This window comes from Sminthopsis crassicaudata, chromosome 5 (assembly GCF_048593235.1).
Source record: "Sminthopsis crassicaudata isolate SCR6 chromosome 5, ASM4859323v1, whole genome shotgun sequence".
In the NCBI taxonomy this organism is placed as follows: domain Eukaryota; kingdom Metazoa; phylum Chordata; class Mammalia; order Dasyuromorphia; family Dasyuridae; genus Sminthopsis; species Sminthopsis crassicaudata.
The window spans coordinates 274,958-301,353 of NC_133621.1; the positions used below are offsets into that span (position 1 = coordinate 274,958).

The following is a 26,396-nucleotide window of genomic DNA, read 5'->3' on the forward strand; positions in this document are numbered from 1 at the left end:
GGAATCTAAATGCAGATCGAAACAGACTATTTTCGCTTTTTCTTTTTTTTTTTTTCTTTTATTCTGATTCTTCTTTCACAACATAACAAATATGGAAAAATGAGTAAGATGATTCTACATGTATAACCTATATCAAATTGCTTGTCATTTTGGTGAAGGGATGTAAGGAGAGAAGAAGGAAAAAAATCTTACAAAGATGAAAGTTGAAACCTATCTTTACCTGTAATTGTAAAAAAAAAAAAAAATACTATTAAGTTGGGGGGGGGAAGAATGATAACCCTAAAAATAATTAGAAAATGAGTAGGTCAAAGAGCAAATCATAGAAAAAATAATTTCATTTAAAAATTTCAACAATTAGGCAACATACCAAATATTTATGGGATACAGCATGATAAAACTCTTTATTGCCTCTGGCATTAGACATAAAGTTTTTTCTCTGGCGTTTAAAACCATTTAGATGAAATTAAATTAAAATGAAAAAAAATTTCTAAGACTACAATTTCATCATCATCCTCAAATCATTTCTTACATAATGGTTTCCCAAACATTCCAGTATTAGAAAAATAGAAGAGAAATAACCACATAAACAATGTTATTGATTTAAAACATGAAAGAAAATCATCAATTGACATCAATTCCATTCAATGCATTTCTGAATTACCTTACATAGAATAATCAAGTCTGCATCTCTCAGTTTGACTAGACTGCACACAGAGGAGAGAGTAATTCTGATCAATGTCCTTTCCTTCTTACAGTTTCTCCTCATATTGCTTTAATGCTACATTTTAAAGGTTTTGCCTTAAAGTCTAGTATGCTTGTAAAGGGTCAAAGATCACAAAGACAGTGAGAGAAGCAGTACAATCCAATCTGGACTTACAGTTACGAATGGTGTCTAGCATCCCCGTTTTCCCAAGAGCCATTTGCTTCCAGTTGCTCAGAGTACAGAATCTGGTGCTTTGGCTCAGTCTGCAGTTTTAGCAGGGCAGTCTTTCTGCTGGGGAGGAGGAGGAGGAGAGTCTGGCAGGGAAGGAGCTGCTGGAGGTGCTGGGGAGGAGGAGGAGGAGAGTCTGGCAGGGAAGGAGCTGCTGGAGGTGCTGGGGAGGAGGAGGAGGAGAGTCTGGCAGGGAAGGAGCTGCTGGAGGTGCTGGGGAGGAGGAGCTCTCCGAGAGGACCCGCCAGAAGTGTGAGAGCCCAGGTGTAGTGTGAGCTTGGGGCGGAGTTTGGAGGCCTGGGGGGAGATTTGTGTGATGGAGGGGGCGGAGCGGGCATCCAGCAGCAGACGCAGTGAGAATCCTTAAATCCTGCCCCTGGTTGTGATTGGATCAAAGACCTCAACCATCCTGGGGGAGGAGCTCCTGGAACTAGGAAATCCCTCCCAGATTGGGTTGGCAGGAAGCAGGAAGTCTCTGAGCTGAGATCCTTCGCTCTTCTCAGTAATTCACATCTATCTGCTTTTTTCCCTTGGAGTTATGATCACTTTGTCTTCTGGAAGCCAACCCTGTGCTTGCAGCTCCCAGGCAGGTCTGAGCCAAGATCGCCCATATTTCCCAGCTTCTGTTGACTGCTTTTGTCACTGGGTCTCATTCTCCTCTTCTGACCTCTTGGTGAGTGTCCTCCGGGTCTATTGGGAACATCCCTTTCTACAGAGCCTTCCTCTTGATGAGCTCCCCACCCCTAAACCTCTTGCAGACTCCAAACCCCTTGCACAACTTCCTGGCTCGCCTTGCCCGGATTTGTGCCCCAGACTTCGGCTTTGCACATAGGAATCCAGGAGTGCAGCTTTCACTCACCTAACCAGGACTCTGGCATTCTGTCTTTCTGTCCCCACTTTTCCACCCTGGACCAAAGCTCTTTGCTACTCCCCTTTAGTTGAACCCATGATTTTTGGTCTGGTTCCCTATAAGGTCCAAGGTATGTGGCTCCCTGTGTCTTCTTTCCCTTTAGGGACTCCAAGCCCAGGCTCCAACAGAGGGTCCTTGCTGTCTTCCCTAGCTCCTACTTAGACTTTTGAAAATAGTCTTCCTGCTTTCCCAGGATCGGCTGCACCCCCAGAACACTTTTGTTCACATTGGACAAGCCCCTGTCTGGGGCTTAACCCTGGTCATTCCTTGGTCGCTCCTTTCCACAACCCTCTCCATCCCTACCTTCCCTGGCATCCCTCCCTCCTACATCAAGCAGTCACTCTATTATCTAGAGTTATGTGTGTGTTTGTTGGGGAGAGGATACAATGGAGGGAGAGCTCTGACTCAGGAGCCACTGAGGCACAGACTGCTTTCCTCCTACCTGGGATCCCAAGTCCCTTGTATCTCTGGGGTTTCTGTAAGAGAACAGGGAGAGGAGGGAGAATAGGAGAAAGAGAGGGAGGGGATGGGTTTTCCTGTTCAGACTATTTTCATTTTCCATCCTGTCCCTGCCCTTCCTGCTGCCTGTCTTTTCCCTGAAGCCGGGACCAGGCTCAACCCCTGTAAGTCTCTGGAGATGGCTTCCTGCCCATGCAAACTCCTTTCCCCTTCTGAGATGCTTCTGCCACTCCAGTTCAGAATTCAGGGGACCAAGGCCTGGCCCAAGCATGGACTGGGACAAATGTAGACACCAAAATTGGAATGGTTTTTATTATGAGGGTCCCAAATAGAAGTCACCCAAACTATGAACCCCAAGACAATCAGGCTGGAACTAAGATGATACAGTGGGTGCAAAGGTAAGAAAGTGAAAGGACTCTGTCAGGAGCTCTAGGACTTTCTCTTGCTTTTCAAAGAGACATAGAATTAAAGTCTCCCTCAGTTAGCTGTGACAATAGTTAGTAAGAGTTTTAGCTGTTGCTTCCTTTGTGACCCTAAAAAGGTTGGGGACAGTGGTGTCTGAGGTAAAGGCCAGAGACCAGATGGAGGAACTTGACAAAATGGAGTCACTTTGGATACTTTGCTACCTCCATAGGGAGCCTGGAGCCAGAGGGAATGTGTTCTGGAAGCCTCAGACCTCTTCCTCAGGTGAGTGCAGTCTATCCATGATCTGAGCAGAATCAGAACTCACCATCACTTCCACAGACACAGAAGATGGAATGTGAAGCTGGCAGCGATTTCCCTATGGATCCTTTCTTTACAAAAAGAGGAATTAGGCATGATGTAGATGGAGTGGGGGGTGGGGAGGGTTGTTATTTTTTCTAGGTCATTAAAATAGTTTCTTGGGAGTGTGATTGGTATAGCACTAAATAAATAGATTAGCTTAGGGAGTATTGTCATCTTTATTATATTCGCTCAGCCTATCCAAGGGCACTTAATATTTTTCCAATTATTTAAATCTGACTTTATTTTTGGGGCAAGTGTTTTGTAATTTTGCTCATATAATTCCTGACTTTCCTTTGGTAGATGGATTCCCAAATATTTTATACTATCAACAGTTATTTTGAATGGAATTTCTTTTTGTATCTCTTGCTGTTGGATTTTGTTGGTAATGTATAAAAATGCTGAGGATTTATGTGGATTTATTTTGTATCCTGCAACTTTGCTAAAGTTGTGAATTATTTCTAATAGCTTTTTAGTAGAATCTCTGGGGTTCTCTAAGTATACCATCATATCATCTGCAAAGAGTGATAGTTTGATTTCCTCATTACCTACTCTAATTCCTTGAATCTCTTTCTCAGCTCTTATTGCCCAGGCTAGTGTTTCCAGTACTATATTGAATAGTAATGGTGACAGTGGGCAACCTTGTTTCACTCCTGATCTTACTGGGAAGGGTTCCAGTTTATCTCCATTACATATGATATTTACTGACGGTTTTAAATGTATGCTCCTGATTATTTTAAGAACAGTCCATTTATTCTTATACTCTCAAGTGTTTTTAGTAGGAATGGATATTGGATTTTGTCAAATGCTTTTTCTGCATCTATTGAAATGACCATATGGTTTTTGTTAATTTGGTTATTGATATAGTCAATTATGCTAATAGTTTTCCTAATATTGAACCAGCCCTGCATTCCTGGTATAAATCCCACTTGGTCATAGTGTATTATCCTGGGGATGATTTTTTTTAGTCTTTTTGCTATTATTTTATTTAAGATTTTAGCATCAATATTCATTAGGGAGATTGGTCTATAATTTTCTTTCTCTGTTTTCATCCTACCTGGTTTAGGTATCAGTACCATGTCTGTGTCATAAAAGGAATTTGGTAGGACTCCTTCAATCCCTATTTTTTCAAATACTTTATATAGCATTGGAGTTAATTATTCCTTAAATGTTTGGTAGAATTCACATGTAAATCCATCTGGTCCTGGGGATTTTTTTTCAGGGAGTTGGATAATACTTGTTCTATTTCTTTTTCTGAAATGTGACTATTTACTTCTTCCTCTGTTAATCTGCGCAAGTTATATTTTTGAAGCTATTCTTCCATTTCATCTAAGTTATCGAATTTATTGGCACAAAGTTGGACAAAGTAACTCCTAATTATTGTTCTAATTTCCTCTTCATTAGGGGTGAGTTCTCCCTTTTCATTTAACAATTTGCTTTTCCTCTTTCCTTTTTTAAATCAGATTTACTAAGGGTTTGTCTATTTTGTTGGTTTTTTCATAGAAACAATTCTTAGTTTTATTAATTAATTCAATAGGGTTTTTTTACTTTCAATTTTATTAATTTCTCCTTTTATTTTTAGAATTTCAAGTTTCGTGTTTGGGGTTTTTAAAATTTGTTCCTTTTCTAGCATTTTTAGTTGTAAGCCCAATTCATTGACCTTCTGCAAGTATCTTCTAGAGATAGAGAGATTATCACTGCTTTGGTTGTAAGCCACACATTTAGGTATGTCTCATTATTGTCATTTTCTTGGGGGAAGTTATTAATTATGTCTATGATTTGCTGTTTCACCCAATCATTATTTAGTTTCCAATTATTTTTTGGTCTATTTTCCCTTGGCTTTTTATTGAATGTAATTTTCATTGCATCATAGTCTGAAAAGGATTCACTTACTATTTCTGCCTTACTGTATTTGATTTTGAGGTTTTTACGTTAAGGTGCGTATATGTTTAATATTGATACTGCTTCATTATCTATGCTACCCTTTAGCAAGATATAGTGCCCTTCCTTATCTCTTTCAATTAGATCAATTGTTGCTTTTGCTTGATCTGAGATGAGAATGGCTACCCCTGCTTTTTTGGCTTCACCTGAAGCGTAGTAGATTCTGCTCCAACCTTTTACCTTTATTCTGTATGTATCACCCTGTTTCAGGTGTGTTTCCTGTAATCCTTTCTCTTGTGTTATTGCTATTGCTAGCATTTCCAGAAGAGTGGTGAGAGTAACCATCCTTGTTTTACTTCTGCATTTATTGGAAAAGTTTCTAATATGACCCCATTTCATGTGATACTTTTAGTTTTAGATAAATGTTTTTATGAATAGAATTTCTCTCTCAATTATTCCTGCATGTACTTTGTTACTACTTCCTAGAAATGGCCTTAATTTAGGAGGATTCATTGTGTATCCTGCAACTTTCCATAAACTATTAACTATCATACTTAATGTGTGGTTGTAAGTCTGTGTTTTCCTTCCAAGGACTACTTTAGCGGATTCCTTGAAATTTGGGGATATTGTTTAATCTGTCTCATTTTCTTTTGCAAAGTTATCATTCTGAGATTCCTGAATCCTTGTTCTCTGATTTAGTCATTAATACCTCTCTGATAAATCTCCATTTAGGTTTGTATCTTTTGTTGCTGATCCCTGTATCAATTTCCATTCTTCTTTCATTAGGGAGTAGAAGAAACTGATAAATGCAGTTTTACCTTCTTACAAGACCTTTGAGACTTCAAAGGCAACATTTTATTTCTTTTCCTGAGCCCACTCCCTCCCCTGATTCCCTATTAACTGGATGTCACAGAAGTTACAGAACATGTGTCTCCATGCCCTTACAAAGCCCCAGAGGAACTTACATTCTAGAAGGGGAAGGTAATTGAGGAGGGCTGCAGGCAAAGACCAAGATTTTCTTTTCAAATCTCTGGCCACCACCCCTGATTACAAAAGTCAGGCCCTACCCCAAGAGCTTACATTGTTTTGGGGGAAGATGACCTTCACCCATTGTTATTACCTAATGCCCTTGTGGGAGGGGGGTCAATGTTTTCATTTAAGTTTCATTTCTCCAATGTATTTTTCATAACTGGAACCTAAATGCCCATCCATTTCTCCCAATCCTCCCCTTTTTTCCTTTTTTTAATAATTTGCTTTCCACATCCTTTTCTAACTCTTCAAATTTGACTATTTTCTTTTGTTACATCCCACTTCACAAAAGTCCATAACCTCTCCACAGATCTCCTTACACAGATGGATAATCAATCCTGGAATTCTCTGCTCATTCTTTTGAGAGGTCTGTACTAGGAGTGAAACATGTTTCCTCTTTTTGCCAGTAACCTTTCTAGAGTCGTTCCATTTGTATCTCTCTACTCTGTAGCTCCCTTCACTCCCTCTGTCATCTAACTTATTCAGTAATATTTACTCACCAGAGTAGCAATGACTCAAATCCAGAACTAGATTCCTAGCCTTGAATTCATCAGTTACTAGCCTTGACTTAATTCTTCCAGATTCAGTCTTATTTCCTTCATGGAATGCCAGGGTAAAAATGTGTTGGTGCACAGGTACCCACTGAGATCTCAGAGAAAGCAGAGTGCTGCCTCTACAGGACCACCCAAGTTTTCTTGGGCTATGCTTATCCCTGAGTAATTGCCAGAGCTACTCTCGGGTATATTCCCAACTCAGGTACCTGCCCCTATGGTCCCCAGATTTTGGAATCTTTCACCCTGCTGTGAGGAGGGGCAATTTGATTCATTCCCCAGAGCTGAGGGACTAGCACAGAGCACTGCAATTCTCCCCAGGAATGGTATTTAGGTAACAGGAAGAATTTACTCTTATGTTTTTTCCATGCCCACAGAGAATGGTACTATGTGGGCAAGGGGCAACCGGCAGCACAAACATAGGAATTGCTTTTTGTTCAGACTCTGTACAGAGCACTTTACCAATTCTACCCAGGTACTGGTGTCTGATGCCTTAAATCCTTAACTTGCTTCCAAATCTTCCTGAGAGATCTTTACATATTACTGACTTTATTCAAAATTGGACAGTCTGTTCTATAAGATCCTCTTTTCCTCTATTAGGACACAATACTTACTGCTTAGAATTGTCCCTCAGTCTTGGGAGGTGTGCTTATACCCTCCCTCAAGATTCTGTATGTAACTTGTCAGACATCATCTCTTTTAAAAGAGACTAAGTTATAGCCCACGAGCATTTTTCAGAAAGGAGAAATCCCATCAGAATAACAGGTATTCCCCAAATCCTTCCTTAATGGATCTCATTGGCCTGTCAAAGGTAGGATATTGAGATCAGAGAGATTAACCCAGACTTCTACATGAGTCATATGTGTAAAGCCTCTCTGCCGGTGGTTTTTCCCCTAGGCAAGGATCTGTTTTTGCAGGATCTGTTGTTGGATGGTCTGGGACAGGCCAATAAAGATTGATCAGCAGCTTTTCATATAAATTATTCAAAAGAAAACATGTTTGTGCCACAGGATACATTATACAAACAAATGTTATTCCCACATTAGTAACAAACTTAAATAAAATTGACTTTCCATTGATGTAACAAAGTATTCCCTAAGTTACATCCCTCTAAGAAAATATGAATACACTAAAATCCTCTTCTCTAAAGCATACCAAAGATGCTTGTTTTATTTTTAATAATCAAATCAGTTACGTCCATAAACAGTTGAATCAATTATTTGAAACCTTTGACGACCTTATTTCATACATCTAACAGATAGATGACTAGACCAAAAACTTATTTTCCTAATAATTAGATGTAATGACTACATATTTTCAGATCAAAATCTTTGAAATGGTAGTAAACTACCTGAGACCTGAGGTGATGACACAGAGCCTTAGGAACAAAATAGCAACCGCTCCTATCTGCCCCCTAAATTTTGCACTCCTCCCTATATGAACTGCTGTATTGGGAAGGGGAAAAGATTTGAAATGCAAAATGGATTTCCCTCGATTTCCCCAAGCCATGAAGAAATTAACCACATCCCTTTATGGAATCCAGAGTCCCTTGAGGAGAGTTTTGGGACTCTGGGGGAATAGGGTATGTAGAGACCTATCTAGAGAGAAACAGAGGCTTACTCCAGAGCAGTGGTCCTCAAACTTTTTAAATAGGGGGCCAGTTCACTGTCCCTCAGACTGTGGGAGGGCCGGACTAAAGTAAAAACAAAAACTCACATTCTGTCTCCACCCCTCAGCCCATTTGCCATAACCCAGCAGGCCGCATCTGGCCCGCCAGCCATAGTTTGAGAACCCCTGCTCCAGAGTATGGGATTTTGGGGAAGTGTACCATTCTTCCATTAAAGGAATATGCCTTAGTACAGCTATGACAGATGTAAAAGGAGTTTAGTAAACTAATTAGATTGGCATCACAATGACAATAAACTTTGTGATTTGATTGGAAATGGGCTCAAACCTACAAATTCTTATTATTTCCCTCATGACAGTGGTCTGTGAACCCAACCTTTTGGAGTCTCCTGAACCCCTATACCATGGCTGCTACCTTCCTTTGGGTCAGCCCTCCATGGCATCTGCTTTATAGTGTCTTTCCCCTTCCCCTATGCCACATGGGATATCCCCTAAATCTACTGTGTTTCTCAACCCCACTTCACCTCCTTACAGCTAAGTAACTCTTTTAGGGTGATAAGGCCCTTTCACGATTTAGCCTAGCAGCTAAGAGAATGTCCCAACTTCATGGAGTTGAAGTTCAGAAGGGGACCCCAAAAGGTCGGGGGCCCAGTGTCACAAAATGTCTCTAAAGAATTTGCAAGCTTGAACCTTTATCCAAGTCAAAGGGCAAAGTGTATTGTAATTGTTATTCCAACTGAAGCAGGCTTAGTTCCAAAAGAATTTAGATCTGACAAAAACAAGAAGAGATTTATGGCTCAGAGTTAGGCCAGAGCTTCCTGTTACTTATTTGCTGGTTTTATGGCTTTCAGGCTTTTCACTATTGTTTCAGGAACTTGCTTATCATTGATTAACAGATTATCTGTCTGTCAGTCAGGAATGTGTGTTGGACTAATCTAAGGCCAGAAGATTTTTTGAGAGACTGCCAGAACAATTGCACTCTAAAATCAGAGGGTCTTAGGATCCCCAATGTATCTTCCCTAAAATCTAAGGTAAGAAATATTAGTCTATTCTTAGGTCAGAAGCTTTTACAATCATTAACAGACAGAATGTCAGAACTCTAAGATCAGGGGACCTTGGGATCACTGATTCCCAGAAAACTCCTAAATCCTTGACAGATTGTTTGAACAGCAGCATCAGGGAACCTTGAAATTATTGCTGTATTTCCCCTAGGAAATTTAGGATTTAGGAGTACTCTTTTTCTACTAGGTAATTAGGAGCTCCTGTGAGGAACTTCTCTTTCACATGCTTTCCCAAATCTATTTCATTTTGACCGTCCTTAGCGTCTATTGTATCCCTTCATTTTGGCTGTATCCTATTCCCCTGACTAAATCTACCTTTTGTCAAAGAATGTGGCCAGAGTAAATTCTTCACACAACTAAACCCCAACTTTGGGTGCCTGCCATCATTTGGTGTCAAACCCCACACCACATATCACATCAACAGAAAAGGGGGAAAAAAAATAGAAAACTATCAGAATCTAAATGCATTGGTCAAACACATGGTGTCCATGTAGTAGGCTGGAAATATGGACAAGCCTTGCCAAGCAGAAGGATGTTCTCAGATCTGTGCATCCTTCCCAATATCTCATCATTCTGTTGGCTTTTTAACTCAATTTCATGATTCTTCTTCTCCCAACATAATAGATTTCCAGGCATCTCTTCAAAACAAGTTTCTCATAAAGAATCTGGCAATATTGTCCTCATGAATTGGTTTTTAATGAAGGAAGTCTCTTTTCTAGTTACTCTTGCTTTTCTTTAATGAAATATTATAATTAAGGATTAAATACTTTAAACAAATGGAAGCAATTATAAATAATTACAAATGTGGGCTGTTTTGCCCATGACAATATCATACCCAGAGTGACCTCAGGCCTTCAATGTGAAAACAGGTAATTCTACTTGACTCCACTGGAAATTGTCTCCTGTCACTTAGTGCAGGCCAGAACCTGATGAATATCTCTTCAGAATCCTAATTTTTCATCAGATAAGACTTTATTCTGGCTTCTCAGAAAATGAAATACATCTTTTCTTTAATTCTGTTCTCTTTTAAATGAGCACATAAATATTTTTTCTCCCAGACTATGCTGTACTTGCCAGCTTCTGACAAATACTGTCCAGAATTTTCTTTAGAACATATCACTGAAATTAGTTCTGCTGAGGAAGAAATTTCCCATCACCCTCTAGTTCTCCCCAGATTCATCTACCTTACAGATAAAACACAAAATTTCTTCCTGCTTCCACAAGGAGATGCATTCCACATAAAGCATTTCTCAGGTTTTTTTCAACTAATCCTATAAAATGCTTTCCTCAAAATTCAAGAAGAGAATTACTGACCATGCTTCCAGGAGCTAAGTCTGACACTCACAAATGGTGTGACCTTTGAGCAAATCCCTTCTCTGTGCTTCAATTTCCTTCTGGAAATTGAAGGGAGTTGGATTCTTGAATTCTGAAGGGACTTTCAATTCTACATGTTATGATGTTTGTTGGTTTAGGCATTGGTGACATTCAGAGATGTGGCTCTGGACTTTACCCAGGAGGAGTGGGGCCTCTTGGATGATCCTCAGAAGGAGCTGTACAAGGAGGTCATGTTGGAAAATGCCTGGAACCTGCTCTCCCTGGGTAAGGACATTTCCCTGGGTAACTCTGAATCTGCAATCAAAGGGAATATCTTTGGGTCAGGGTTTGTTTGGAGGGGGAGTTGTCTCAGAATGGGGAAAATAATGCTCTCCTATGTCCAAGAGACAGGATCCTCCTGTATTTTTTTTTTTTTTTTGCATTGTACCATAGGACACTGAGGGTGTCCTTTGTTGCTCCTGAAACTGTCTCTTACCAATTTTAAGCAACTTCAATTCAGAGATCAAATCAGTGTAGAAGCATCTCAGACATGGAACTACCTTCAGAGGTTATGTTGTCTAACTTCTACTTCGACACAAATTTATTTCCAAAGCTCTGAAAATTGCTCAAGCAGGTTTTCCTTACTGCCCATTCTTCTTTGGGATGGTTCTAGCATTTGAAATATTATTCTTTTTTAAGTGCATCTATTTATATCCCAAAATCCTAGTTATTGCCAGTATAGGAAGTTTGTCCTTGATCTGCTTTCCTATTGCCCTCAAATTCCAGCATAAATGGTGAGAAAGAGGTGGAAGGGAATAAGCATGTCTTTTCAACTACTCTTGCCAAATTTTGTGCCATCTGCTTTCTTTACAATATATTCCCAACAATATTATATAAGAACAACTTCTAAGAAATGACCAATTTTGACTATTCCAAGTCCCCAAATTATAGGCAAAGAAGGAAATAAAGATTCTATTTGCATCCAGATAAAGAACTAATAGGTATAAATATGTATAGCAGAATTTTACACATCTATATGTTTATATATATATATGTATGTATGCTTATGTATTTGTGTGTATATATATATGCATGTTTCTATGTAACAGTAGCCTTCTCTAGCATGGAGATGGGCAAAGTCAAGGAAAATAATCTACATCATAATTTGGTTATCTATTTGAAAGAAATAGCAAGTTGTACATTGTAGATTTGCAGTTTTGTGTTCAATCATCTTTTTTTATTGTACTATGTTATTGGCTTACCAAGGAGTATACAGTTAATAACTGTTCAAGGCTTAATTTAAACTCGGGTATGTTATATCTATCTCTACTGCACTCTCAGCTCCCTTAAATTTTTAGATAATTTCTAGATAATGGATAATGAAAACTATGGGATGAGTTTGTCCTTCTAAAAAGAAAAGGTGGCACACCTGCTGATTAGGCTAAAGGCTTCTCAGGCCCAAGAACTCTTATTACTCAGGTTAAAAGTTTCTGCCATAATGGAGCTTAAAAGGAGAAGTGGTGGGGGAAGAACATTTGGCTCTTTCTCAGAGCAAGGGGTACAACAGCAGAATGGGGCACATGGAGGTCCTTGCTTGACAAGCACTAATGGATGAGTATAGACTGATATGTGTGAACCTAAAGGGCCAAATCTCAAAATGGAGGCAGCTCTGGATCTTCACCCTTTCCCTCAGGAGAATTAAATGACAAATTTCTCTCCATCTTCTTCCCTAACTGATTTCCTTCTCCAGGGCTTCTAGTTCCCAGTGAATATGTGATCTCTTATTTTAAGCAAAGAAAATCACAATGGATACTGGACCAAGAAGGCTTGAGGAGCTGCTCTCCAGGTGAGTGGGTGCCAACTGGGGTATGAAAGTTGTGGTGACTGAGGCTTTATGGAGTTACCCTAAAGTTAATGCTATGTTTTAGAGGGAAAGACAATGATAATTTTAAAAAATAAAATAAAATAAGTAATGGATCAGAACTAAATCACTTATGCCTTAGATAAAAAGAAAAAAAAAAATATGAAAAGCAAGAGTGTTAGTATTGTGAATGTGACCTCAGATAATGTAGAAAAAATAAATTAATTAAATTAAAAGTGATCACCAGAAAGTACAGATAATGAAAGGGAAAGAAGAAAATTGAGAGTGGAGAAAATTTATCAAATGCTATAGTGAGAATATACCCATCCACAGAGTGTGAATTCCAATCTCAGCTGCTGAAATTTGGTTCAACTCATTCAATCATTGTGAACTGTTGGCCTGAGTTGGGCACACAGTGAGAATGAAGGCACTTTCTGTATTGTCACAGGCTTACTGTAAGGATCCAATGTATTTAAGCAGAAAGCTCATTAGAAATTAAATCATCCTTGGGATGTGAACCAATATGAATTTTAAGTGACTGATTATGGACATTTAATGGCTATTTTGGGAAACAAAACCACTGAGTTTCTGTTCTACTGATGGAGGTAAGAGCATATAAATATAGACGTGTAGGAGTGTAGTGTCTGTATTTGTTTTATTGTTGTCTTCTTTTTTTTTTTTTCCTCAGAAAGAGAAATCAGACTTGAAATGAAGGAAAATACTCCAGAGCTCAGTCTTCCTGTAGTAGGAACTCACAAGCCAAGATTCATTAGTGATTGTCCTGGTAACTTCGCTTGGAAAGATATATGTAATACACTTGAGAAAATCCACAGTGGAGAGAAATCCTATGAGCATAATCAAAGTGCAAATGTTTTCACAGAAAGGTGGGCTCTTCCTGGACATAAGAGAAATCATATTAGAGAGAAACATATTGACTATAACCAATATGGAAAGTCTTTCAAATATAAAAATAGTTTTCCTCTTCATCATAAAATCCATGCTGCAGAGAGACCTTATGAATGTAACCAGTGTGGAAAGGCTTTCACAAAAAAGGCACGTCTTACTATACATCAGAGAATTCACACTGGAGAGAAACCTTATAAATGTAATGAATGTGGAAAGGCTTTTAGAGATAAGGGAACTCTTACTGTACATCAGAGAATCCATACTGGAGAGAAACCTTATGAATGTAGTCAATGTGGAAAGTCTTTTAGAGACAAGGGAGCTCTTACTGTACATCAGAGAACCCACACTGGAGAGAAACCTTATAAATGTAACCAATGTACAAAGGCTTTCACAAAAAAGTCACGTCTTACTGCACATCATAGAATCCATACTGGAGAGAAACCTTATAAATGTAACCAATGTGGAAAGTCTTTTACAGAAAGTGGAGCTCTTAATAGACATCAGATAATCCATACAGCAGAGAAAGCTTATAAATGTAACCAATGTGGAAAGGCTTTTATAGAAAGTGGAGCTCTTAATAGACATCAGATAATCCATACAGCAGAGAAACCTTATAAATGTTACCAATGTGGAAAAACTTTTAGTCATAAAGGAATTCTTACTGTACATCAGAGAATCCACACTGGAGAGAAACCTTATGAATGCAATCAATGTGGAAAGGGTTTCACAAAAAAGGTACGTCTTATTGTACATCAGAGAATCCACACTGGAGAGGAACCTTATAAATGTAACCAATGTGGAAAGGCTTTTAGAGATAAGGCAGCTCTTACTATACATCAGAGAATCCACACTGGAGAGAAACCTTATAAATGTAACCAATGTGGAAAGGCTTTTACAGAAAGTAGGAGTGTTAATAGACATCAGAGAATCCATACAGGAAAGAAACCTTATAAATGTAACCAATGTGGAAAGGCTTTTAAACATAAGGTATCTCTTAGTGCACATCAAAGAATCCACACTGGAGAGGAACCTTATAAATGTAACCAATGTGGAAAGGCTTTTATACATAAGGTATCTCTTACTGCACATCAGAGAATCCACACTGGAGAGGAACCTCATAAATGTAACCAGTGTGGAAAGGCTTTTATAGATAAGGTCTCTCTTACTGCACATCAGAGAATCCATACTGGAGAGAAACCTTATGAATGTAACCAGTGTGGAAAGACTTTTAGACAAAGGGGAACTCTTACTGTACATCAGAGAATCCACACTGGAGAGAAACCTTATGAATGTAACCAATGTGGAAAGTCTTTTACACAAAGTAGAGCTCTTACTAGACATCAGATAATCCATACAGCAGAGAAACCTTATAAATGTAACCAATGTGGAAAGTCTTTTAGAGACAAGGGAGCTCTTACTGTACATCAGAGAATACACACTGGAGAGAAACCTTATGTCTGTATCCAGTGTGGAAAAGCTTTTACACAAAAGGGAGCTCTTATTGAACATCAGAGAATCCACACTGGAGAAAAACCTTATGAATGTAACCAGTGTGGAAAGGCTTTTACAGAAAGTAGAGGTCTTAAGAGACATCAGATAATCCACACTGGAGAGAAACCTTATGATTGTAACCAGTGTGGAAAGGCTTTTATACATAAGACATCTCTTATTGTACATCAGAGAATCCATACTGGAGAGAAACCATATGGATGTAACCAATGTGGAAAGGCTTTTGGAGACAAGGGAGCTCTTACTGTGCATCAGAGAATCCACACTGGAGAGAAACCTTATGAATGTAACCAATGTGGGAAGGCTTTTACAAATAGAGGATTTCTTACTTTACATCAGAGAATCCACACTGGAGAGGAACCTTATAAATGTAAGCAATGAGGAAAGAGTTTTACAAAAAAGGAATTTCTTACTCAACATCAGAGAATCCACTCTGGAGAAAACTTATGAATATAACCAGTGGAGAAAGGCTTTTAAAGATAAGGTAGTTCTTACTATACATCAGAAAAGCCACACTGGAGAGAAACCTTATAAATGTAACCAATATGGAAAGGGTTTTACATAAAAAAATTGGATTGATTCTTGCCAGATCTATGAAGAAAGGTAAAAGCATTAAAGTAAGAAGGAAAGTGACTTAGTAGAGAACATCAGGACAAAATGTGCTAGTGCTGATTCTTTCCATACTTAACCTTCCTTAGGTATAACACTATATGGAGGGTGAGGAAGGAAAAATAAAAAATTATTAAGGATGGCAGACAGCTTCGTAGCCATATTGGATCTTTCTTTTCCTCCCAGTCATGTACTTGCATGGCAGCATGGTATAATGGAAATATCCCTACATTTGGACTCAAAAGACTTGGGTTGATATTCTAGCACCACTCTTTCTTAGAAGTTCTTCAAGTAAACAAGCATTTATGAGTCTGATACATGCCAGGCCCTGGCATGTAGGAACCAAAAGAGAGTTGCAAATGGTGTCCCCTGCTCCTAGGGAGATCACAGACTAGTGGGCCTGCCAACACAAACTATTAGGTGGAAACCCACCTTGGACTAGATAGTACCTCACTAAATCACTGTATCAATATTGTCTTGCTTTATCCTTGTGAGAATCCATTTTACATAGAAAGAAATTGAGATAAAAAGAGACCCTTTGGCTTGATTATCAAGTTTCTGAGTTGAGATTAAAACTCTGGTCTTCATGTCTTAAGGCCTACCAATCTATCTACTGAACTATCATCTGTATTCTCATTTTATAATTGAATATTATAAAATTGTTCCCACATGTGTGAGGTAAAAAAATAGAAGAAAAATTGGACAAACTCCCACTTAGAGATAGAAATTCATTCTTTTCAACTCAAACTAATTAAAAGTTAATTACTGTCAAATAGATTTATAGTTCTATTGATTCATGACATGCATTGGATTGAATGACACATACACATAAAGGGCAATTGCAAATAATGCTTTGTGTTGTTGGGGTTTTTTTTCTATATTTTTTTCATTTAAAAATTTTTTAATAAAGCTTTTTTATTTACAAAATATATGCATGAGTTGTAATATTTTCTCTAAAATACAATATTCTCTGTTGAGGTTTTCTTAAGCTCTCTGGAGGTAGCCTTTGTTTCAGTTCAGTAATCACCACAAGTGCAGCCAGGGATTAAGGTCCAAATCCGTTATTGTCTCCTTCAAAGTCCTATCTCCTTTACTTATGGCTTGGCTAGTTTTCTGAAGGCCTTCTGGAGTCTTGGTTTCAATGGAGAAGTGAAGGAGGAGAGCCTGCCACTACTTCCCTGTCTTCCTTAGTTCTGATTCTGGTTGAGTTTGTCCCAGCTTATATGGTCTCTTATCAAAGGTGTGAATCTTGTAGAACTCTAGTAAGTACTAAATACATGTACTAAACTAGAGAAGTATTAAGCACCATGTTAAATAATCATTATCTCTATCAATTCCACTGACTTAGCACCTTGTTTCAAGTTCTTGCCCATAACAATGGATAATTTTTTCAAAGTGACCCTTGCAAAACCTTTTGTTCCAAATTTTCCCCTTCTTCCCCAACACTCCCTCCCCTACCTGTCAGGCAGTCCAATACATGTTAAATCCAATATGTGTATAGATATGTATACAGTTATCTTGCTACACAAGAAAAATCAGATCAAGATGGAAGAAAAAGAAAAATTAAGAAGATAAAATGCAAGCAAATACCAACAGAAAGAGTGAGAAAGCTATGTTGTGGTCCACACTCAGTTCCCACAGTCCTCTCTCTGGGTGCAGATGGCTCTCTCCATCACTGAACAAGTGGAACTGATTTGAATCATCTCATTGTTGAAGAAAACCACATTCATCATAATTGATCATTGTATAGTCTTGTTTCTGGTTCTGCTCATTTCATCAGTTCATATAGGTCTCTCTAAGCCTCTCTGAAACTATCCTGCTGGTCATTTCTTACAGAACAATACTATCCCAAAATATTCATATACCACAATTTATTCAGCCATTCTCCAACTGATGGGCATCTACTTAGTTTCCAGTTTCTGGCCACTACAAAGAAGGCTGCCACAAACATTCTTGCACACAGAGGTCCTTTTCCCTTCTTTAAAAACTCTTTGTCCCCTTGGTTTTTAAAGGAAGAAGATATAAGGGCAGATAATTGGAAACTAGTAGGAGATCAACTATGTGAATACTACAATGATAAAGGTCCTCATTCAATTTCCAAGGAAACATTCTATATATACAACATAACACAAATGGCCTTAAAGAATCCTACAAGTTAAAAAAAAAAAAAAAAAAAAAAAAAAGTTTTAAGAACAGCCAGATGAAGAAGTGTGAGGAAAAAGAGAAAGACAAAGGACAGATTAATGGCAATATCACCAGAGGGTATGAGAAATTAAGTGAAGTTGAAGGATATGGTGATTCTCCTCCCAGCCCACCTTCAACCCCACCTACACCAGAGGAGGTCCTTGACACGCCCCCATCAACTTCACCTTACAGGATGGAAGGTGGAGGAGTAGTGGGAGGGGCAGTCATACCACCATCAGCTCCCCAAGCAATCACCCCCTCCTATAACTAGATTACAAAAGGCACTACTTAAAGCCATAGTAGAAGGGCAGAATTTAGCTGATTTGAAAATAGAAATGTATCCTGTGATTCAACAGTTTAACTCTTCAGGTCAAGAAAGTAGAAGATATACTCCTTTTGATCTAGAAATCCTCAAAGACCTAAAAAAAGCTTGCACTCTTTATGGGGCTACATCATTTTATGTTAAAATGTTATTACAGACTTTGGCTTATGAAGTCTTAACCCCTAGGGACTGGAAATCTATAGCACGGACATGCTTACAACTGGGACAAAACTTGTTGTGGCTTTCTGAATATAGTGAGCTCTGTAGGATACAAGCAAAACAAAGTAGTCATAGTGGAGTTAATACTCCGATAACCTATGAGCAACTAATAGGTGTAGATTCTTATGCAGACATTTCAGTACAGATTAATTACCCTTTAGCAGCATATGAGCAAATTGCTGCTGCTGCTATCAAAGCATGGGCTTTTCTCCCTCATAAAAATGACAAGGGAGAGGTCTTCACAAAAATAACACAAGGACCAAGTGAACCCTTTGCTAATTTTGTGGGACATTTCCAGACAACTGTCATACAAACTGTTGGTGAAAATGCAGCAATAGAAATTATGATAAGGCAACTTGCTAAAGAAAATGCTAATGAGGTTTGTAGAAGAATTATACGTGGACTACACAAGGATGCTCCTTTAGAGGAGATCATAAGATGCTGTGCTACAATGTGCACAAATACCTTTTATAGCCAGGCTATGATATAGACTTCCCAAGATCCCAACATGGGAAGACAGGGTCCCTTTTGGCAAGAGACTTCCAGAGAGACTCGTCAATGCTTTCAATGTGATAAAGTAGGGCAACTAAAAGCTCAATGTTGGCATAGAGACAGAGTGAGAAAACAGGGTGGAAGAACAAGACCCAAAACCCCATGTGCAAAATGCAACAGAGGTTTCCATCGAGCATCAGAATGTAGACTGATTCAGGGAAATGGGATGAGGGGCCTAGCCACAGGGCCCAAGGCAAAAAATACTTGGAGCATGATGGCAACCTACACTACACTCAGCCTTTAGAAGTTCAAAACCCAGCCATGGCCAATTAGACAGGAAGCAACCTGATGGGAGAAAGGGATTATAATTGGGGAGAATAGAGTTGTATGCAGCTAGAACAGCTGAGATACCCCCTGGAGAGGTGAAATTTGTTCCTCTCCAGCCTATGGATCCCTTGCCTCCAGGTACAGGAGGCTTGACCATCTTACCTCCTAAGAGTACTTACAAAACAGTGTTCATTCACACACTGATATGGGAAACTGGGGAATGTGTAGATAATATCCCAGTCACTAATACAGGTAGACAACGTCTGATTTATCAACCAGGAGAAGTAGTAGATCAGGTTTACCCATACAGATTCCTAATAAGCAATCTGGGGATTAGTCGCCCAGATTCTGACTCCAAGCAACAAAATTCAGGAATATTCTGGACAGCAGCTATGACAGCTGACTGACCTATGCTCACTATCTATATAAATGGCATACCATTGGAAGAATTAGTAGACACAGGTGCAGATTGTACAGTCATTAGAAGTGCCAGAAGTGGCCCAGTCATTGGCCAAAGATTAAGGCAGATACCTATATGTCTGGCTTAGGAGGATCAATAGCAGCTGAAATTAGTGCTACCCTTTTGAGATGGATATTTGAAGGTGAAACAGGAGTTTTTACTCCTTTTATAGTTGAAAAAATCCTTATCAACCTGTAGGCAAGAGACATTTTATAACAACTAGGATTACAAATGAGTACTTCGATTTTTTAGGCAGGGCTGCTGTTGAAGGCATATTGTTTGTTATGTCACTACTAGCATGTACAATTCATGTTTGTTACACCACATTTAGCCTGCACTGGCTGTGAGGAGAATCATCACTAATAACCTGTGCTTTACTGCTATGTCCCCATGCTGATGGGTTTGTGCGTAACTGTTTCTACTAAGACCCTTCAGTCCAAACCTGCTAGCAAAATGGGGGCTTGACTCCCCACTTCCCTTTGATGTTTTTCATCTCTCTTCCTGAGAAATCACTGAGGACATGATCATCTCCTTTTTAGTGCTTTCACCTCCTTTCCTAAGAAGTCAACGAAGGTGTGATCACCTCCTTTTTGGTATTCTCAACTCCCTGAGAACTCAGGGATGGGATGACCACATGTGTTCTAAAACAAAAGAAAGCAGGAGATGCAAAGGGCTGAAACTCTGAAACACTGTAATCAGGCAACTGAGCACTTAAAGCTATTTACCTATTGGACAATACTCTATTAGCATATGCTTGGAAAATGGCCCTTCTCACTATTCCATGCTGGCTCGATCTTTTGGTGTATACAGAAAATTTTAGGTGGGATTAGAGGGTGGAATAAGATAAGCCAGGGTCACTTTGCAGGAGGACATGGATGAGAGAGGAGGTGGGTGGCTAGTCTTGTGCAGTTCCATTCCTTTCTGTTAGGTTCTTACGAGGTGCTAAGTTGGTACTTAACAGTTCTCTAACTCAAAATTCACACCTTTAGTTCACACCTTTAAAAGGAACAAGTTCATTGGTTGTAAGTAATTCCCACCAGCCCCTGGGAGTACCCACAAGCCCATTCTCTGGGAGGATAAAAAGAGGCAACATTGAGTCTGGAGGAGCAGTTTGGATTGGGATAAGGACAAGACTTCCCAGGAGAACTTCAGGGAAGCTGGAGGAGATTCAGAGCCAGGATTCAGGAAGAAGGGATTCGAGATTCTACCTTCACTCTGGCTGGAGGCTCCAGAAGCCTCCCAAGAAACCTGCTCAGAGAAAAAAAGGATTTACAGAAAAGAAACCTCCTCCCAGAGAAGGATTACAATTGAGAGACAACAGGACACTACAATTTGGCGCCCAACGTGGGGCAAGGACTTATTCTGAGCCCTTCAGAGGAGCTAGCCCAGACATAACATTTTGGTGCCTGAACGGGGACAGACAAGATCCTGATTCCAGTGGAAAAGCCTCAGATCCAGATGTCAGTGGAAAAGTCTCTCTGACCCAGAAATAAGCATGAGTAACAAAGAAACTTTGTTAAAGAGCTAAAGTAGAATTTCAGTGAAATGGGGCAAAATATTAGAAAACAGCCTTCTGCTTCTGTTCAAGGAAAATGTTTAGAGAGCATTGTCAAGGATATAAAAAGTCAAAGATTGATTATAATTTTGGGGGAAATCACTGAACTTTTAAAAATTGTAGAGCACACATCTCCTTTGTTCTCCAAGAAAAAAGAATTGCATATAGACGAGTGGGAATTAGTAGGAGAGGAACTAGGTGAACACTACAATTTCAAACCAAACTTAATTTCCAAAGATACACTTCATACATACAATTTAATCCAAGTGGCTTTAAGAAATTATAAAAGTGTTAGACTAAAGAAAAAGAACAGCCAGAGAGGGAGGATCCAACTAAACTAGGTGAAAAGGATGAGTCAGATAACAGTGGAATTAAGTACAATTCTGAGCAACAGGAGCATTTCCCATCTTCTCCCTCAATTAACCCTTCAGGGGTGGAGGAAGAAGGAAGAAGAGAAGAGGCAGAAATACAAACAGAATTGCCTGTTAAGCAGCCTATGACAAGATTAGAAAAAGCATTGGTTAAAGCTAAGAGAGAAGGACAGGATGTAAGTGATTTTATACATGCATATCCTGTGATTGAAGAGATTGACTCTGTAGGTCAAAAAAAGAGAAGATATACTCCTTTTTATTTGAATAAAATTAGGGATTTGAAAAAAGGTTGTACCCTTTATGGGGCTACATCAACTTATGTTAAAATGTTACTAGATGGTTTGTCTTATGAAGTCCTAACCCCGAATGATTGGAAATCCATAGCAAGGACATGTCTAAAACCTAGACAAAACTTGTTTGTAGCTTTTGGAGTTTCATGAATTATGTAAGGTTCAAGTCAGATGCAATATGGAAATGGGAGTTAACACACAATTCACTTTTGACCAACTAGCAGGTGAAGGTCAGTATGGAGAGAATTCACAACAGATTGATTATCCATAACAGTGTATGAGCAAATTTCTAAGGCTGCAATAAAAGCTTGGGGTTCCCTCCCCAGACAGAAAGATCATGGAGAGGCTTTCACTAAAAAAGCAAGGTCCCAATGAACCTTTTGTGGATTTTGTGGGACGTTTGCAAATTGCTGTCAAAAGAACTATTGGAGAGAATGCAGGTACAGAAATAATGACCAGACATTTGGCTATGGAAAATGCCAAAGAGATTTACAAAAGAACTATATGGGGACTAGACAAAGACGTTGTGCTACAGTGTGAACAAATACTTTTTACACCTGGACTATGATGAACATGGAAAGACAGAGTCCCTCCTGGCAAGGGACTTCTAGAGAAATTCGTTGATGTTTTCAATGTGGAAAAGTTAGACATCTAAGAGCTCAATGTAGATATGGAGATAGAGTCAGAAGATTGGGTGAGAGAAGACCTAAAACTCCATGTCCAAAATGTCATAAAGGTTTCCACTGGGCCTCTGAATATAGATTGATCCAGGAAAATAAGAGGAAGAGCCCAGCTCCAAGATATCAATCAAAAGATAGGTGGGCAAAAGAAGGTCAGGACTGATTTGATCAGCCAGCAGAAAAGCAATCACATGGCAGAAAGGGATTGATCGGTCAGCCAAAAGGCAATCAAATTGCAGAAATGGATTACATTTGGGGAGAATACAGGCCTTTTAAACCAACAGGGCTGTGTCCTGTGCAAGGAGCTATAGTGTAATTGCCAGATGATGAGAAGAGATTTAGAAAGTGGTAAATAGAAGGAAATTAGATAGGTTAACTGCCTGGGAGAGGGGGTTTGCTTGAATTTTAACAGACAGAAGGAAACAGATGGAGAAGGCAACAGATGAGTGGCAACAAGCACCTAGAGAGAGAGACAGAAAAAAGAGGAAAACCTCAAAACAAAGGAGAAGATCTAAGAAATATCTGACACTGAAAGAGCATGGCTGATAAGGAGACTGTTAAAGGACTTGAAAACCAGCAGAGATCATTGGTTTTCTTGAAATGAAAAATTGTTGATGAAGACTATTGTAAGACTTTAAAACTTGCAGGAATTATTGGATTTCTGGCACAGGAACTAATGGACAATGGACTTATGGACATGCATAAATTCTCAATTTATGATTATTTGATCATGTTACTTGTTACATCACTTCTAGCATGTGTTATGTTACTATGTGTTTATGTAATTTATGTAATTATGTGTAATACCTCCCATATTGATGGATTTATGTTTCAAGGTCATAACCATCCTATGTTCGAAATCAAAAGAAAGGGGGAGTTGTTAGGTTCTTACTAGGTGCTAAGTTGGTACTTAACAATTCTCTAGCTTAGAATTCACACTTTTAGTTCACACCTTTAAAAGGAGCAAGTTCATCGGTTGTAAGTAATTCCCACAAGCCCCTGGGAGTTCCCACAAGCCCATTCTCTGGGAGTCTAAAAAGAGGCAACATTGAGTCTGGAGGAGCAGTTTGGATTGGGATAAAGACAAGACTTCCCAGGAGAACTTTAGGGAAGCTGGAGGAGATTCGGAGACAGGATTCAGGAAGAAGAGATTCAAGATTCTATCTTTGCTCTGGCTGGAGATCTGACCCAGAGAAAGATTTTATTCTAGAGACAACAGAACATTACACCTCTCCTTTACTTCTCCCCCTAAAGACCAAAGACTTTTACTGATCCTGACTCTGGCTGATCTTGAGGTCAACAGGGAGCTGACCTGGACTTCACAGGGAACTGCTACTTTGCTTCTCGGGTGGGACCCCCTTCCTCCCAACACCATCTTGTTCACCCTTACAAGGCTATGCTCTATTTACCTGAGCTGTGCCCTGTGAGATGTCCAAAGCTGACAGGGAGTTGGCAAGTAATCTTAAAGTTATTGACACTTAAATGACATCAATTTAGTTGATTATATCACACCATGCATCTATCACTCTGAAACCCAGGACTGATTGCCCTCAATGACCAGTGTAGCAGACTTTAGATCACTGAAAAAGTTACGTGTAGGGCTTTTCTCACTCTATAATGCATATGTGTTGCCCAGCTCCTCTCAGTTTCTAGGAGTGGTAGTCAAGTACTAGGCAGACAGATAATTTATTCTTTATATTTATTGGAGGCGCTTACTGGGAAAGGAGCTAACAAAATGGATTTCAGCTTTGAACTTTGAACTTTGAAATTTGAACTTTATTCTTTTTGTTCCGGATTTCTTCTCAGATGTCAAGGGGAAACCTTCTAAGACAGTCTTCCCCAGATAATGCATTTTATATTGGATGTGATTCTGGATAGATCAAGATAGGCAAGAGCTCTGAATGAGAACAATTAGTGCTTTGGGGAAATATAGAAATTATTTTTTAAAGGCTTGCTTTGATCTATGCTCAAAGCCCACAGTATTTCAGTCCCCTCCATGTCTAAATTCCCAAATCTCTCCATCTCATTGACAGGCCTCTGACAAGAAGCATCTCCCTGGACATGCTGGCCTCTTACATAAAAAGTCCCAGCTTAAAAATTTCCCCAGCTTAGTTGTAAGCCCCCTACTTTCTCAAGGGGCTAGGCCAAGGGCCACTGTAGCCCAAAGATGCCATGCTGGAGAGATTGTTTGTGCTTTTGTGATCCCCATCTCCCCATTTTTCTGTGAGCATGTCAGTATTCATCAAAAAAGGGATAATCAATATATGTTCTAGTATTCTCAGAGCATAACCTGGTGATGTGTCTTAGCAAACTACAGAAATAATTGTTCTGCCCCAAGGGAACAGTCGGATCCCCAGCTTTGGAGGGATGAGAAGAAAAACTCGAGACAATATAGCCAACTTGGCATAGGAGGAGGCAGAAGTTCCATACTGATAGAAGATGCTAATACTTTTTCATCAAATGCAGAATACCTGGGCTGACTACACAAGTACATAATAACTCTCTGCCAAGAAAGCCAACCACCCAACCAAGACATAGAAATTTTTTTTTTCTTTTTCCGAGGCTGGGGTTAAGTGACTTGCCCAGGGTCACACAGCTAAGAAGTATTAAGTGTCTGAGACCACTTTTGAACTCGGGTCCTCCTGAATTCAGGACTGGTGCTCTATCCACTGTGCCACCTAGCTGCTCCCCAAGATATAGAAATTAAACAATGATGCTTCCATCAGTGGTAACAACATGCCAATGATGTATTAGCAACATATCAATTGTATGCAATTACTTGCAGACACGTTGGATCCCAGGAATCAGAACTTGCCCTCAGGTAGCTTCCCCCCTACTGAGCCCAACTAATATTGTTTCTGCTGCTGCTTCTGCATGGTATTGAGAGAGCATTGTTATGCAATAACAAATGATAAGCCAGATACTGTCAGAACAACCTGGGAAGACTTACACAAAGTTAGCAGAACAAGGAGAACAGTGCACTTGGTAACAGCAAGATTATACAGTGAAGAACTGGGAATGACATAGCTATTCTGACAAATCTGAAGGACTCATTGTGAAAAAACGCTCCGTACTTCCAGAAAAAGAACTGATGGAATCCAGATGAAGGTAGAAGCATACGTTTTACTTTATCTCTTTTACATTTATTTAATCTGCATGTAACTATGTTTTGCATAACTGCAAATGTATAATCTGTATACTAAAATCTATATACTAAAAAAGCATCTCTTACTGTATATCAGAGAATCCACACTTGCAAGAAACCTTATGAATGTACCCAATGTGGAAAAGCTTTTAGACATAAGTGAACTCATAATGTACATCAGAAAGTCTGTGCTGGAGAAAAACCTTATAAAGGTAACCGATGTGGAAAGATTTTTACTCAGAAATAACTCTTACTATATATCAGAGAAACCACATTGGAGAACTTTCAATTTGAAATTCCTCCCAACAATGTAGATGCATATCTGCCTGTGCATTCTGTGTGACCATGGCCTGTGCTAAGTTCACCAGAGAGGATCCATCCAATATGATGGAGTCACCAGAAAGAGCAAGAGAGGGAAACAAAATGTGAGAAAAAGAGATTGAGAGAAACAGAGAGACAGATAGAGCCAAAGAGTGAACAGAGTGTAAAAAAGAAACAGAAGTAGCAGGACAGAGACAGAGACATAAAAAATTTCAGTTCTCCATGTGTGAATTAATTAAATGTAGGTTTTGAAATTTTAATTTAGCTGCTCTTATCAATTGCTAACACTGGAGGGAGACATTCATGTGTTTTTTGTTTTGTTTTGTTTTGTTTTGTTTCCATTCAGCACAATCCAGTCATTTATCTTTACTCAGAAGGGAGAAACCTATGGTTTTATTTTTCTTTGCTTGGTTTTTATGTTTGAGTTTTATTGCCAATGGCAAGCCTATTATGTGCCAAGAAAACCATGCCAAAAATTCAACATGCCAATGGCACCGCAGGAAAAATGTCAACAATTTGATATGCCAAGATCCATGTCCAAATGCAACATATAAATGACATGCCATGAAGCCATGTCAAAAATTCAACACACCATATGCCAGCACTCCCATAAAATCTCTA

General features: G+C 39.1%; 1 protein-coding gene across 1 annotated transcript; it reads left to right on the forward strand.

Moving 5' to 3' along the window:
- Nucleotides 1–1,395: 1,395 nt before the first annotated feature.
- On the forward strand, nucleotides 1,396–16,336 carry LOC141544495 (uncharacterized). The gene is made up of 5 exons (XM_074270757.1): nucleotides 1,396–1,604; nucleotides 2,935–2,987; nucleotides 10,683–10,809; nucleotides 12,275–12,370; nucleotides 13,074–16,336. The coding sequence occupies exons 2-5, from the start codon at nucleotides 2,955–2,957 to the stop codon at nucleotides 15,179–15,181; spliced, it is 2,364 nt and encodes a 787-aa protein (XP_074126858.1). The 5' UTR covers nucleotides 1,396–1,604; nucleotides 2,935–2,954; the 3' UTR covers nucleotides 15,182–16,336.
- The last annotated feature ends 10,060 nt before the right edge of the window (nucleotides 16,337–26,396 follow it).